Source organism: Canis lupus, chromosome 9 (assembly GCF_003254725.2).
Source record: "Canis lupus dingo isolate Sandy chromosome 9, ASM325472v2, whole genome shotgun sequence".
In the NCBI taxonomy this organism is placed as follows: domain Eukaryota; kingdom Metazoa; phylum Chordata; class Mammalia; order Carnivora; family Canidae; genus Canis; species Canis lupus.
This window is the reverse complement of record NC_064251.1, coordinates 60,229,532-60,245,662: the sequence shown is the minus strand read 5'-3', so window position 1 is coordinate 60,245,662 and position 16,131 is coordinate 60,229,532. Positions and strand designations below refer to the sequence as shown.

General features: G+C 37.4%; 1 protein-coding gene across 17 annotated transcripts in view; it reads right to left on the bottom strand.

Annotated features, from left to right (window-relative positions):
- The window catches only part of DENND1A (DENN domain containing 1A), a 539,854-nt gene that overhangs the window by 448,694 nt on the left and 75,029 nt on the right, over positions 1 to 16,131 (bottom strand). For 16 of the 17 annotated variants that reach the window (XM_049114466.1, XM_025475080.3, XM_025475089.3 and 13 more), the window contains exon 2: positions 15,886 to 15,956. The exons of the other annotated variant lie outside the window; for it this stretch is intronic. In XM_049114466.1, coding sequence (XP_048970423.1) covers positions 15,886 to 15,927 — 42 coding nt within the window. In that variant the 5' untranslated portion in view covers positions 15,928 to 15,956. The remainder of the gene's footprint in view (positions 1 to 15,885; positions 15,957 to 16,131) is intronic. 17 annotated transcript variants of the gene reach the window in all.

Below are 16,131 nucleotides of genomic sequence, written 5' to 3'. Positions count from 1 at the left end.
AGCCAGGATTGTGATAGAGGTGATTTTATCTGCTCTATTTCACACTTCCTGTAATATTTTGTATTTTTTTAATACTATTTTTTAGCATGGTAATTAGTGCCATGAAAATGAGACAATTCTGGCCAGTGGCCCTGCTCAGATGACTGTGACAACTGCACAAAGCATTTCCAAGCCAAGCCAATGCACATTGTCTCAGGAGTTTGCTTACTTTGAATTAGGAAATTTATGATCCCGGAGAAAATTAGGATGGCACTACAAGGACCAGAACACAAAGTAGGAAGTACTTAAACTCTTCACCAACTTCTAGGAGGAACAAGATTAGGGCACAAGCTACACTCAGAGCTGATTCAAATGTAAATGTTCTGCTTCCTCTCAAACAATGATAAACTCCCTCAGAGTTAATAGTTTCTCCCTAAGAGATTCATCTCTCTTTTCAACTTAGAGGTATGTTTTGGCAAAAAGGAAGAAACACATGGAGGAGCTTAAAGCAAAACCTTTTAAATTCTTTGTCATAAAAGCTGCGGAGTAAACTACATTTCCTTTACTAATCCTTCGAACCCTTGTTAAACTTGAGTGCGCTGACAACCTTGCCACTGCAATCACATTTTGGTTTCTAACAAGTTAAAGAAAATACTCTGGCTGTACTAAATTGTATTACCATCTTCCTTGAACACTAAGTGAGAATTTATGCTGCCTTCAAAAACTGTTGAAAGAGACACTCCCTAGGGAGAAATAACTTTTGGCACATTGCACAGAAAGCTAAAGTTACAGAAGCAGGCTAAAATATCTCTTCCACCACACATATTTTCATTCTTTCCCTTTCACATACACATGCCTGCTCACTCACTCACTCACCAACACGTAAACACAAAAACACGCTATGTCCTCTGTGGGAAGCAGATTATGGGCACGGGAATGAACGGTCTTCGAAGGTCATACTCTGGAAAACTTTTAAATTAAGCATAGGAGTTGTTTGAGGGTTTTTTAATGTAGGGTTTCCATGTTTTTAAAAATACATTAGCAAAACTCCACATCGCGTCACCAAATACACACACAACCATTTATCAGAGACTCTATAGTTCTCCGAACTACAAAAAATAACATAGGTGTTCTTTTGTGTCAGAAGGCTAAGAAAGGAAAACAAGGATTTGATATAACAAAAGAAAGAAAACTAACAAGGCACTATTAGCGATTTTGCTGCTAGTATTTTAGGCCTCACAGCAACTCTAAGCATTATCAAACTCACATTTGCAATTGAGGAAACTCAGCAAAAAGGATGCAGAACTTCCCAAAGGCCAGACTGCTATTAGTTATGGCCAAAATGCAGATGCCAGAGCCAGTGCTGCCACTAACCCCACTGCTCCTCCTGAAGGAAAGGGTGGGTAAAGAGCTTTTAGTGAGACAACTTCCCATGATGCCAGACCACCAGGCAGTTTCCCAGGGGTGGCAGAAAAAGCCTAAAATGCAAAAAGTATGGGCTGCCGCTGAGGCCTTGGGTAAATGCCTCATTGTACTCTGGGAAGTCTGATGGACACTTACTAAATGAAGAGGAAAAGGCATTCCTCGCCTAGTAAGCCGAATGTGAGTGAGCCTTCCTTTAAACTTTACATCCTGAGCACATCTGCTCACAGAAAAAGCAGAAAAAGCTCTTCCAGAAAAAATTGCTGGAGAAAACTGTAAGATACCTCTTGCTTCTAACATAAATGCCCTCCCCTAGTTCTATCCAAGAATTTCCATTAAAAAAAACAGAATATAGCAAAATGAAAAGCCATTAATCTGCTGGAAATGAGATATTAGTCTACAAAAAAAATGCAGAGACTAATCAAAATATAAAGGTCCACAGCAACCAATTGGAAGTTTGTCAATTCACTTGTCCAACAAATATGTCCAACACATATTTTTATTACTATGCACCACTCACTGCTCTAGGTGCTGGGGACAGATCAGTGAATCAAGTAAACGAAGATCTCTGCCTTGCCGAACTGTCAGGCTGAGCATAATCGTATGGGGTCACTTCAAACTGATCATAATCTGACTAAAAATCTTATTTTTTTGTTAATAAAAAAAAAAAGAATTCCTCCAGAGCTTGGCAAATGCTTTGCCTTCTGTCTGTAATCCCCTTCTCATTTCCACCCTCCCAGCACCTATCACACAACAGGCTTATAATAAATATTGCCAGAGGGATGAAGTGTGATATAAAAATATCTTCCTAAGCAAAGAGGAGGAAATGTAGCAGTGGTCAGCCCTAAAAGTCTCAACTTAAATTGGTCTAGACCTGAGCTTTTATGCTGCATCAGAGAAGCCCAAATAAAACCTGAGTCAACTCAATCTCTATTCCACAAACACAAGAGAAATTAGGTCATCTTGTTCCAGGGTCCACACCAGGGATTAAAAACTTTTTAAAAACCTACACCAGACTTGCCAGGGCTGCTGGAGGCAAGAATGAAACCTAGTCAAGCCTCCCAGAGGCCCTGGGCCTAGGACTACCTTAAATCTGGCTCTATGCCCGGATATTAAGCATACAGAAGGAAAGAACTCAAAATAGGAACAGGTGACAATACCCCAGCTCAGACCCCCAATGATGCTCACCTGCTAATGTGAAGATTCAAAACAAATCCAACTTATTTTTCTTTAATGAAAGTTCAAACATTAAAGTACCTCATCAAAGAGGTACTTTGCCATGTCCCATGTTGAATTCTTTCATTTACTTTTTCTCATTTAATCTGTACAATCACATTGAGATACTCTTCCAATCAATGCCATTTTATGGTTTAAGAAACTAAAACAAGGAGAGAGATTAAGTAATGTGCCCAAAATCACACAGGGATTTAAGGCATAAGTGGTAGAGCTGAAATGTGAGTCCAGAAGATCTGATTCTACAAATCATGCTCTTAGCTAGATTTTGCTAATTATATGCTTGAAATTTGGTGAGGGGGGGTAGGGGGTGGTAACACTCCAATTAACCAAAATATTTAGTAGGAAGAAGGAATAAGTTAAATGCTCTGCTTAGCTGATTTTCTACTTCACTGTCAGCCATGATGAAAAGATTTTTCATTTCAGTCTTTGTAGAAAATCTTTCCCAAATACTTCTGTCAATTTTTCTTTCATATAAATACAACCTTAAAAAACTAATAAAACTCTCAGTGTTTTAGAAACCAATTCTATCATTCTGAGTATTAGTGATGATCACTGCTGAAGATAGAGAACTGGGCTGAATATACACTAACTATACACCATATTCCAGAAATGGGCTGCTTTAGTAAGTCCCTGATACCAGCTTATTTTCTTGGCATCTGGCTTTTCTCACGAGAAGACAATTTAAATAAAAAAACTAGTAACTGAGGATTGATCATTTTTTTTTTGTTAAAGTTTAACTGTAACATATAAGTGGAGGAAAATATACATATAAGTTGATCATTTGAAATTATCCATGTATCCAAAGTATGCTTTTCTGGAAACACAGAACTAATCCTACAGTTTCTGAAAGAGAAAAATTGATCATTCAGTTTTCTTTTCATCAAGTTTCAATCTTCATCTCACTATTATTCTAGTATTTGGACCCTTTCAAAAAGGAATTTAAGCTAATTCTATTGGAAGGAAGATTTAATCTCTTAACAAAATCACAACTGCAGGAAGTTTTGTTGTTTGGTTTGGAGTTGGGGTTTTTTTGTTTTTCACTTAAAGATAATGGTTAATTAAGTCACCATAAGAATGCCTAAGTTGTACCAGTTTCTGTGTTAGGCATTTAAATACATATTGTCTTTAACTTACAAAACAACCTGCCAAATAGATAGAAGTCCCATTTAAACAATGGCCAAGCTAGAATTCAGTTTAATACGTTCCCCACGGTCAAACAATTAGTGAGTAGCAGAAGAAATCTAATTTCAAAACCTACAGTCTTTCCATTAGGTTGTTTTTATTACAAATTATCCATGAAGATACTTAATGACATTGTTATAATCTAGACAGCAATTCATCTGCATGTATTTTCTCTTCAAATACGGCTTTGTCATAGCATAAAATTCTAATGCCTATGAACACATTAAAGGTAAGAAAACTGTCTTTAAATCAAGCAACTTATTATAGTTTCCTGCTGGGCAAAGCAAGCTCATAGTGAAATCTTCAGTAAAGCTTTCTTTTTCTAATGAAAGCCTTTCAGCACACTGCCTGCTTTCAATGTAACAAAAAGAAGGAAATGCAAAATGTGTTGTGAAATAATACCAAAAGAAGTTCAAAAGCTAGCATACAATTTCCTAAAGGTTTAAAAAAAAAAAAAAAGTGTCCTAAGCATTTAAAACATGAGGTCTAGTTCCTGTTTTATGGAGATTACACTCCACTTTTCAGAGTCCAGCACAGTGTTGAACTTAATGTAAGTGCTCAAATAATAAGTGATTAAGGAACTCTAAAAATTAGATGTATAGATACTAAGATCTCAGTCACAGACTCCTGGGAAATCAGGCTCATATGACAATTTTTGAGGAAGCTGAAAACCTATACTTCTAAGTACTGAAACATTTTGGTTGTAAATCTTTCCAAGTTAGATTATACATCTCACTGCTTTTTTGAAAAGAATATTTTGAATAAAACATTTTCTTGATGACTGCAATGGACATCTGTTTTGGCTGCTTAGCATCCATTCTCCCTTCTTCTGCTAACAGCACCAGATTTTCTCTGCAAAACTACCCTGCCCTACTCTCAGGCTATAGAATCCAGGTGGCACTGAACAGGCCCCCACACACATACTCCCTCATCACCCAATCAACTTCTCAGACTCTCTCCCTCCTCCCAAAACTTGGTGATTGCTTCATAGATCATCCTACGACTCAAACTGGGCCTACTGCAATCACCTCTGGGACTATGACTCAAAATAATGTAAGCCCCTCTTTCTTTTTCCATTTGGATGACTAAATTGGTAGAATATAAACTTGGATTTGCCAGTAGCCATCTTTGCTATTATATAGGCAGCACTTGCCCAGAAATGAACTCAACACAAGAGACTGAAAACCAAGAGATAAAGAGATGACAAATCTCTGAAAACGTAAGTAGAACACCTAGATCTAGCAAAACCAAAAGCCAGTTTTACCACCACAGTACTCAGTATTAAAAAACAATAAATCCCCTCTTTTACTCAAGCTAGATTTCATTGGGTTTCTGTAATGATCAACATGATCACTAACCATGCTGAGCAATTTAGAAAAAAAAAAAAAAATCCTCAGAGCAAACCAAAGCATGTAGGGCATAAGCAAAGGGCTTTCCATGAATAAAAGATTTAAGTTTAAATGCATGGATCCTGAGAAATCTACTTTGGCTAGTTACTTTTACTTCCCATTTTTTAGCTGTGTGTTAGCTTGATAACAATTGCTGAATAGCAGAGTTCTATGCAGACATGAACTCTTGACTTAAAAATAATAGAACTTAAAATAATAGCTACTTAGGTATAAATCTAACCAAAAAAATGTACAAGAACTACACAAGGGAAACTACAAAACTCTGATGAATAAAATCAAAGAAATAAATAGAGAAATATAGGGGCACCTGGGTAGCACAGCTGGTTGAGCATCTGACTCTTGGTTTTGACTAAGATCATGATCTCAGGGTTGTGAGATGAAGCTCTGCATCAAGCTCCATGCTCCCTCAATATGGAGTCCACTTTTTTCTCTCCCCCTCCCTCTGCCCATCTTGCTCATGCTCTCTCTTGCTCTCTCTCTAAACTAAATCTTTTTTTAAAAATGGAGAAATATTATATGTTTATGAATAAGAAGACTCAATAATGTCAAGATGACAGTTCATTGTAAATTGATCTATAGATACAATATAATCACAATCAAAATATCAGCAAGTTATTTTGTGGATACTGACAAACTGAGTCTAAAGTATAGGAAGAGGCAAAAGACCCAGAAGAGTAAACACAGTATTAAGGAGAAAAGCAAATTTTGAAAGACTGACACTAACAGACTTCAAGAATTACTATAATGCTACAGTAACCAACATAGGATGGTACCAGTGAAAGAATAAACAGATCAGGGACGCTTGGGTGGTTCAGTGGTTGAGCATCTGCCTTCAGCTTAGGACATGATCCTGGGGTCCTGGGATCGAGTCCTGCATCAGGCTCACCTCAAGGACTCTGCTTCTCCCTCTGCCTATGTCTCTGCCTCTCTCTGTGTGTCTCTCATGAACAAATAAAATCTTTAAAAAAAAAAGTAGATCAATAGAGAACTTCCAAAAATAGACCCATACATAGTATCTGATCTTTGCCAAAAGAAACAAGATCGTCTTCCCAACAAAATTTACCAAAATAACTGAACATCCACATGCAATCAAGTGAATCTACACACAGACCTTCCTTACACCCCTCACAAAAGTTAACTAAAAATGGATCATAGATCAAAATATAAAACACAAAGGTATAAAACTCCTAGAGAAAACATAGGAAAAAATCTAGATGACGCAGAGTATGGCGATCTCTTTTTAGATATACCACCACACGCGTGATCCATGAAAGAAATAACTCATAATCTGGAATTCTATTAAAATTAAAAACCTCTGTTCTACCAAAGACAATGCCAAGAGAATGAGGGGACAAGCCACAAACTGGGAGCAAAAATTTGCAAAAGATACACTTGATAAAGGATTGTTATCTAAAATATACAAAGAACTCTTAAAACTCAATGAAAAAACAACCCAATTTTTAAAAATGGGCCAAAGACCTTAACAGATACCTCACCAAACAAGATATACAGATGGCAAATCAGAATATGAAAAAAATGCTCCATGTTTGTCCTCAGGAAAATGCAAATTAAAACAATGAGATAACCAAAACATAAATATTAGAATGACCAAAATCCAAAATACTGACAACATCAAACGCTGGTGAAGATATGGAGCACTAGGAACTCTCATTCAGTGCTAGTGGGAATATGAAATGGTAGGGCTACTTTGAAGACAACTTCTCAAAGCACTAAACCTTCTCTAAAATAATATTTTTTAAAACAAATAACAAATAACAGCTCCCACTTATTAAGAACTTTCCATGTCCCATACTCTGCATTCCTATTTAATCTTTCAACTAAGTGAAGTAAGTACTATTAAGGCCTCCATTTTATAGTTGAACAAAATGACACTCAAATAGTCATTTTGGGGATCCCTGGGTGGCGCAGCGATTTGGCGCCTGCCTTTGGCCCAGGGCGCGATCTTGGAGACCCGGGATCGAATCCCACGTCGGGCTCCTGGTGCATGGAGCCTGCTTCTCCCTCTGCCTGTGTCTCTGCCTCTCTCTCTCTCTCTCTCTGTATGTGACTATCATAAATAAATAAAAATTAAAAAAATATATTAAAAAAAAAAAAAACAAATAGTCATTTTGAGGGAACTAAAATATATATCAACAAACCTGCTGCTCACATGGATTTTATGGATTAGTAGATCAATGAATTGCTGGTCCACCTAGAGGGCCCAAGGTCTTACACTGTGAACCATAAGTACAGCAAGAAGAACCACATTGCCATGAATTACCAAGAATCACGACTCTCCTATATTATAATTTATACCCAGATGGCCCCTAAATTGTGCACTTTAGGAAGAAATCTGGAATCAACTTCAAATAACTAAATATATGAGAATATATGGCTCACTTTCTGTTACTTTTTAAGAACAGCAATTCAGTCATTCTCATAACCAATTTAGAGCATCAGCATAGTGTAATAAAAAGCACAAGCTTCAAGCAACAATACACAAGGTAAAATTGAAAATGTGATCTCAATAGGAATACAGATGGGGTTCAAAGATACAATATGTTCTATTTCCCAAGTTGAATGATAGATATGTGCATTTTTGTTTATTCTTTAAGCTGTATATACACATATAATTTGTGTTAACTGGCTTTTCATAAGCCGGTTTGAAGAATAAAGAGTAGACTTCAAATTCCAACTCTATCCTTTGGACAAGTCGCTTCCGATCTCTAAGCTTTAATCACTCAGTGCTTATTGAGGGCCTACTATAATGCCAGATACTGTTCTAGCTATTGGAATTTCAGGTACAAGAAAGATCATTTCTACCCTCATGGAACCCTATTTTTCTTACCTATATAATTGAGCTAATACCTCTTACTTCATTAGGCAGTGGGCAGAATCTTGATTACAATGAGCTCTCACTAGGCTCAACTATAATTCAAAGAAATATTTTAATGATCCTAAAACATAAAGCACATTACAATTCTCAAAGGCATCCCTTTTCAAAATGAGCTTAAAAAGTACAGTGAGGGGAGCTTGAGTGGCTCAGTCATTAAGCGTCTGACTTCAGCTCAGGTCACCATCTCCGGGTTCTGGTATCAAGCTCCAAGTCAAGCTCCCTGCTCAGCAGGGAGTCTGCTTGTTCCTCTCCCTCTGCCCTTCCCCTCACCCCACACCCCACACTCCGACTCATGCTCACACTCTCTCTCAAATAAACAAAAACTTAAAAAAAAAAAAAAAAAGGTACAGTGAGAGGAGGTTCCATCCCTCTGTCCCAAATACATTATTTTCAAACAGGCAATATCAAGTACTTAGAGTCAGGAAAAATTATAATAAAGATTTTTAAGTAATCCATGTCTTTTGAGTGAGTGGTAATTCATCCCTACACTACTGCAAATCGTGGGTCATGCCTTAATACTCCATAAAATGGATTCACTTTCACTGGAAAATACAAGAGAAGAAAAATAAAAGCTAAAGTAATCACGCTGACTCATTTAAAAGAAACAAACTATAAGAAATCCTTACACAGTTCCTGAATGAAAACTGCCTCTCCTCTGATTTTCTAGATAATCCTGATTTTTCCTTCCCTCACAATATCTGATTTTTCTAACTACTGCACATGCAAGTAACATTAGGCAGTCATTTTCAGAATGATAGCATGAGAATGAAGTCAAAATCCTGAATCTTGGGACGCCTGTGTGGCTCAGCGGTTAAGTGCCTGCCTTTGGCTCAGAGCGTAATCCTGGGGTCCCGGGATGGAGTCCCACATCGGGCTCCCTGCATGGAGCCTGCTTCTCTCTCTGCCTCTCTCTCTCTCTGTCTCTCATGAATAAATAAAATCTTAAAAAAAAAATGGTGCAATTGTACGACCTTGTGAGTATCCTAGAAACACTGATTTGTATACTTTAAAAGAGTGGATTTTATAGCATGTGCACTGCCCCTTAATAAATAATTTACTTTAAAAAAAAAATCCTGAATCTTCAAACTTGGTGGTTGTCCCATCTGGGCAAGCAAATTAACCTTTCTGAGCCTCAGTTTCCTCAAAAATATGACCCATTTTAAAGGGTCAAAATGTTACAAGGCAATATTAAGAAAACTCAGACATAGTAAGGACTCAATAAAAGCCACTTTATCACCATTCTTCAAAAGTTTGCTGTGATTATCTTATTGAAAAGATAATAAATTTAGTTAATACCTCTAATACTTTAATCTGAAGTAAAACAATTCTCAAAAGGCTTTTTCCCCCTCTATCCCACTTCTAAAGAGCCAACATAATTTTTTTTTTTTTTTTTTTTTAAGATTTTACTTATTTGAGAGAGGAAGAGAGCATGCATGCAAAGGAGCACAAGTGGGGCAAGAGGGAGAGGGAGAAGCAGACTGCCTGCTGAGCAGGAAGCCCAGCTCGATCCCAGGACCCTGAGATCATGACCTAAGCCAAAAGCAGCCACTTAACTGACTGAGCCACCCAGGTGCCCCGTTTTTATTTTTTAAGTCAATTTTTAAAAATATCTTTAAAAAAAAAAATCTAGTCATGTTGAGCATCCACTGTGGTCACAGATCCAAGCGAAGTTTGTAGAATTAAGTCCTACAAAGTGAAGGATCAAATTTAGAATGTAACAAATCTGGCTCTCAATTCTTTTTTTTTTTTTTTTAAGATTTTATTTATTTATTAATTAGAGACACACAGGGGTGGGGAGCAGAGAAACAGGCAGAGGGAGAAGCAGGCTCCATACAGGGAGCCCAACAAGGGACTCGATCCTGGGACTCCAGGATCATGCCCTGGGCCAAAGGCAGGCACTAAACCGCTGAGCCACCCAGGGATCCCCTGGCTCTCAATTCTTTCAATTAGGTGAGACTCGGTTTTCATGACACCGCTGATCCATTTAAAAGAGATATGAAAGTAAGGGTGTGTGTTTAAGTTACTGATTATAGCTGAAAACCCCAGCTACCCAAAGCATCATGTTGTGAGCATTCCTTCCAGAGTTCTCACGACAATTTCCTCCCTTGACTATCCACTCCTTGTTACTGAGTGGCACTGAGCTATTGCAGTAAGACACTGGGCAGGGAGCTGATGCCAGAGGAAGCTGGAAGGTAGACTGGCCTTTGGAACCTGATGCTAATGCAAGTCTCCCAGTGCTCAGTGGCTGACCAAGCAGAGTGCCCACAGCAGGCTCCGAAATGCCAGCTGTAATGAGAAACTTGTGCTGGAAATGCATTCCAGAGTTTCAGCATGGCCAGTACCATCTGATCATGGGACTGGCAGGCTCATCCTTCTCGCAAGAGCACCCTCTTCTGAGACCTTCAGTCAGACAGGCTGAACTCAGCTTTGGGAGCTTTCACAACTTAAGACAACTCTATTAGTTTTCTGGGATCCCCATGTCAAGGTGGGTTCTTGAACAAATACATAAATTAGAGTATATAAAATGGAATGCGGCCCCAAAATCATAAATGTTAAGAATAAAGTAGATCAAATATCTACTCAAAACGTCCCAACTTTTCAAAACTACATACTTAAATAACAAGCACTATACACAGATAGGTTTGCTTGCATTGTTTAGGAGAATTCTAGAAACAATCTAAAGATCCAATTGTAAGTAAATATTGCTCATAAACATGATGTAATAATTCATAACAACTGAAATAATTTTCACAAAGCTATATTAATTTTAGGAAAATCTTAATGATTTGGGGGAGAGAGCAAGGAAAACACCTAGCAGAAGTTCAGGGGGAAAGCTTATGTTTATAGAAAATACATATATATATAAACTTATATATTTTTTATTTACATACACTTATATGCAAAAGACAAGGAAATAAATATACCAAAACATTAATAGTGTTTATTGCTGAGTGATGATTTTTCTCTTTGTGATTTTTCAAAAATTTTTAAATTGTATACATACTCAAAAACTAATCTGAAAACAAGCTACTAAAAATTTAAATAGAAACAAAACACAAATCAGGATAATGTGTTGATATGTACTTAAATAACTTGAGGACATTTTTAGGTTTTTTTTTTTAATTTACAATGAGAATATAACATACCACATTATAAGAAAAATTGTAAGACTGAAACTCCCACAGAAGTTTATAGAATAAAATGTATACTAAATCCCCCAATTAAAGACCCGTAAAGTAGTTTCAGTGCTTTCTAACCCACCTTCTCACAGCAGGGAACTAATCCCTCTGGGGGATGCAAACAAACTTCAAAGAGAAGATTATGCCCAGACACTAGTACTGTATGGTGTAAGGTTTATACCTAAGTTTGCTCAGATACTTTGACAGAGATCAGAGATGCAGATCCAAGGAACAAAGACTAATCTTAAGGCAGATTTCTTGCAATCATTTAAAAAGGCAAAAATAATGCATTCAATAATATCCGAAAAAGGCAAATATAAGTTTAATTAAAAACAAGAAGGTTGTAGAAGTAGACAAAAGGGACCTAAAATCAAATACAAAGTGACAACTTATTTCTTGGTAATAACAACTAGGAAATTTCAAACTCCCAAAGAAAGCAAGCAGCACCAGGAGTTCAGTTGTGTACCCAAATCTTCCTGGCACAGTGTTTCCAAGGTGTCCCATTCAGTGTCTGATGTCTTGATACACTAAGTGGAGCTGACAGATCATATGTCCCTTCCATGGAGGTCATGGAATGCTCTTCAGAATACAGTACACAGCTTATAATACAGGTCTTCGGTAATGGAAACATTAGAAGTAGTTGAGGGTAAAAGAACTGTTTTTAAAGTCTAGTATTATTTCTTACTGGCCTTTCTCATATCTGTCATATTTTTGTGAGGTAATTTTATTTTTATTTTTTTATTTTTTGGTAATTTTATTTTTAAAGTATGATTTAGAAGTACCTGATCTTTTTTTTTTAAGATTTTATTATTTAAGTAATCTCTATACCAACATGGGGTTCAAACTTTACTACCCCGAGATCAAGAGATGCACGCTCTACCAACTGACCCAGCCAGGTGCACCTAGAAGTACATGATCATTTTTTTTAAGATTTTATTTATTTATGTAAGAGGGGGAGGGAAAGGGGCAGAGGGAGAAGCAGATTCTCCAGTGAGTAGGGAGCCCAATGCTAGGCTCAATCGCAGGCCCCTGGGAACATGACCTGAGCTGAAGCAGACTTAACCGACTGAGCCACCCAGGTGCCCCTGATCATTTTATTAAAATGTTTCAAGTAAAGGAATAGCGGATCCCAGTAATTCAGCTTTAGTTTCCCAGTTGTGTTCTTAAGTAGGCTCCATACTCAATGTGGGGCTTGAACTCACAACCCTGAGACCAAGATTCATGTGCTCTAGAGACTGAGCCATCCAGGTGCCCCTGTTTAGTTTCCCAATTTTTAAATTAGCTAATCTACCAAAAAATAAAATCCTTAATAAAGACCTAAATGCAAAAGGCAAAACCATAAATTTCTTAGAGAAAAACTATCTTCTTTCCGTGGTATAGGAAACTATTAGCCAATTTTACTACATTAAAATCAAGAAGTTATGATCAAAAGTAACAAAGACAGTAAAGGACAAACCATACAGTGGAAGAAGATATTTGTAATACACACAGTCAGGTAATTAGTATCCATACTCTAATCTTACAAGTCAACGAGGAAAAGGTAGAAAAATCAGTAAGAAAAATTAGCAAGAGATTTGAACAGGCACTTTAAAAAAGAAGCTATTCAAGAGGCCAATAAGCAAAGGTGCTTGGTCTCATTAGTCATCAGGACAATGCAAGTAAAAAGGAGATACTGCTATATAACCATCAGGTTGGCAAAAAATCAACAAATCTAATTCTAACTGAAGTTGTAAAGCAATAAGGACTATCAAACACCGCTGGAGGGAGTGTAGCCTAGCACAATTTTGAAAAACAGTTTAGCATGATCCAGTAATCAAGTATGACATCCCAAGGAAATGTACATTTAAGTGCACCAGGATTTACATATAAGGAAGGATTACAGCAGCATTGCTTCTAATAGCCCAAAACTGCAAACAACTTCAAGTGTTTTCAACAGTAGAATAAATAAATTGTAACATAATCCTACAGCAATGAAAATGACTACAGCTACATACAACACGCAGAACCCCTACAAACATAACCTTGAGCAAAAAAAGCAGCAAAACTGCACAAAGAATAATTCTGTTTCTATAAAATTCAGAAACAGGCACTAAATTATATTTTTCAAGGAGGTATACTTATGTCATAAAACTATAAAGAAAAATGATTATCATAAAAGCCAGGATAGTAGTTACCTCTGGAGAACGGAAAGGAGGGACCCTCTGAAGTGCCAACCAAATCCACTTCCACCACTTACAGGGCCTCAGCAAGAGTACAAATAGAGGCCCTCATACCATATGTGTAAATATTTGAAAGACATGAAACAAGCTTATAAACTATTAAATAAAATATGTTCGGGGATCCCTGGGTGGCGCAGCGGTTTGGCGCCTGCCTTTGGCCCGGGGCGCGATCCTGGAGACCCGGGATCGAATCCCACGTCGGGCTCCCGGTGCATGGAGCCTGCTTCTCCCTCTGCCTTTGTCTCTGCCTCTCTCTCTCTGTGACTATCATAAACAAATAAAAAAAATAAAAATAAAAAATAAAATAAAATATGTTCTATCCTCCTATCATGACAAATATACCTTTATCACTACCTGAAAAGCCAGATTCATGCAAAGAATTCTGGATTCCCTAGAGTTCCATGCTGAAATATGGTGGTCCAGGGAGAACTGGCCACTGGCCCACCACCCATTGCCCTCTTCTCCAATCCGACACTGCCAAGAACCTCACACAAGCATGCAGTCACTTCCACTCATAAGTCCAAACTCCATTCCACACCCTACTCTCCACAAATAGCCACACTTAAGCCATCCCTTATATACACCAGAAGCCCCGTCCACCCTTAGAAGGACAGACTCCAGGAAAAGGACTCACAGAGGCTCTGGAAACAAGCTCAGGGCCACGTGAACAAGAAATTCTGAGATAATAGGTATAGTATAGCATGGAAAGGTTCAGGTTCTAAGTAGACATGTGCCAGGCCCCAGAGACTCTGCCCCACGGAAAAGGGCCAAAGCAGGGCCCGTTAAAGCACAAGGCCAGGGCAGGAAACCCTCCAGCAGTAACAGTATTTTCTTAGACCCAGACAACAATATATTCCTTAGCCTGGATAGCAGTAACATGGGCACTCACTTGATAATTGTTAAACTACACATATGAGCTCCATGTACTTTTTTTCCTCACAAATAAGGGATAGACATCATGTGCCTGCTGATATTATACACAATATCACAGAGACCTCTGCCAAAAATCCATAACCCAAATCTAATCATGAGGATATAATTCGATCCAAATCTAGAGATCTTCTACAAGAAAAGAGACCTAATTCTTTAAAAATGTGTCGTCATAAAAGGTAGAGAAAGGCTGTGAAACTATTCCTTACTGAAAAAAACATTAAATGGACCACATGATGCTGAGTTGGATTCTGGATCAGAAAGGAAAATGCGATAAAGGATACTATGGGAAAACTGATTAAACATGGACAACTGACATTTAATTACATGAACATTAAATTCTCTTATTTCAATGGTAAGAAAATTCTTAGGAGATATATTCTGAAGTATTTAGTGGTAAACGGTCAGTAGGTCTGCAACTTATTCTCAAATGGCTCAGCAAAAATAATATATACACATAGGGTGATAAAGCAAATATGGTAAATGGGTAACAATTGATGAATCTAAGGAAAGGGCATATGCACTTGACCATTCTTATAACTTTCAGATTCTCAATAAAGGTAGCTATTTTATGAGTATTACGGTCTGACAATGAAATAGAAAATATTGCATAGCCAATTAAGAGCATAACTACCAGTGGAATTCTGATTACCCCACAATACTAATCCAAGTAAATTCTCTCTCCCTAAACACCAAGTAATACACACAACTGCTTGTGTGTGTGGACCAAGAGTTGCTCTTTGGCATACCTCTGGCAAACGTATCACTCTCTTAGTTTCCAAAGAAAAGAACACTAGGTTATGGGGTTATTTTTTTCTCATTAACCAAGAAGGATTTTAGGCTGAGAATATACTCAGCCTATGCAAGATACTCTAATCTTATCTAAGATCCTGTTGTCCAGTAATACAGATCCAAATTAGTCCAAAAGCTAAAGACAAAGGAGGTGTTTCCTTCAACTAATTTCCAACTTTTTTTTTAACCAGAAGACTGTAAATTTACTACATTAAGTCCATTTCAAACATCTCCTTCCAGTTGAGTGGCAGAGAGTTCCCTTTATATTATTTTGCAACTTAATTCTAAGCCTTCCTCATTAGCAAGGTGACAATATTTCATGCCAAACAGTTGACTTCCAGGCATCTGTGAAAGATACAAACCAAAACTCAATGATTACAATGAATAAAGCCATACCTCAAGCCTATTATAGCAGTGACTTAATTTAAAATATTCACTGTGCTTATTCTCCATTCCTTAGGATGATGTGAAATAAAAGGGAAAACCTATTAAATATATTTAAAGATAAATCACAATTTAGAATATTCACATATCCCACATGTATATTTATCTCCACCTGACCTTAGCCAAAGGCCAAGAAACAATGTTGTGCAAAGCTTTCTCATACAATAAACACATAACATAATCAAACATGCAAATACCTGAAAGAGTGCCACCCGTCCTAGGATAGGCCACTTCAACATACACTTCAAAGGTGGTCTCTGGGTTCTGCCTACAAAAGAACAGATTGTGATTACTGACAAGGATTGAAGGTGTACGGTATAGAACATGTGGGCTATGGTATAACGCCAACCTTACTTAAAACCAATAGCTATGTAGCATTGGCCAAGTTACTCAACTTCTCTGAGCCATGCTTTTCTGATCTATTAAATGAAAATGCCTGGGGC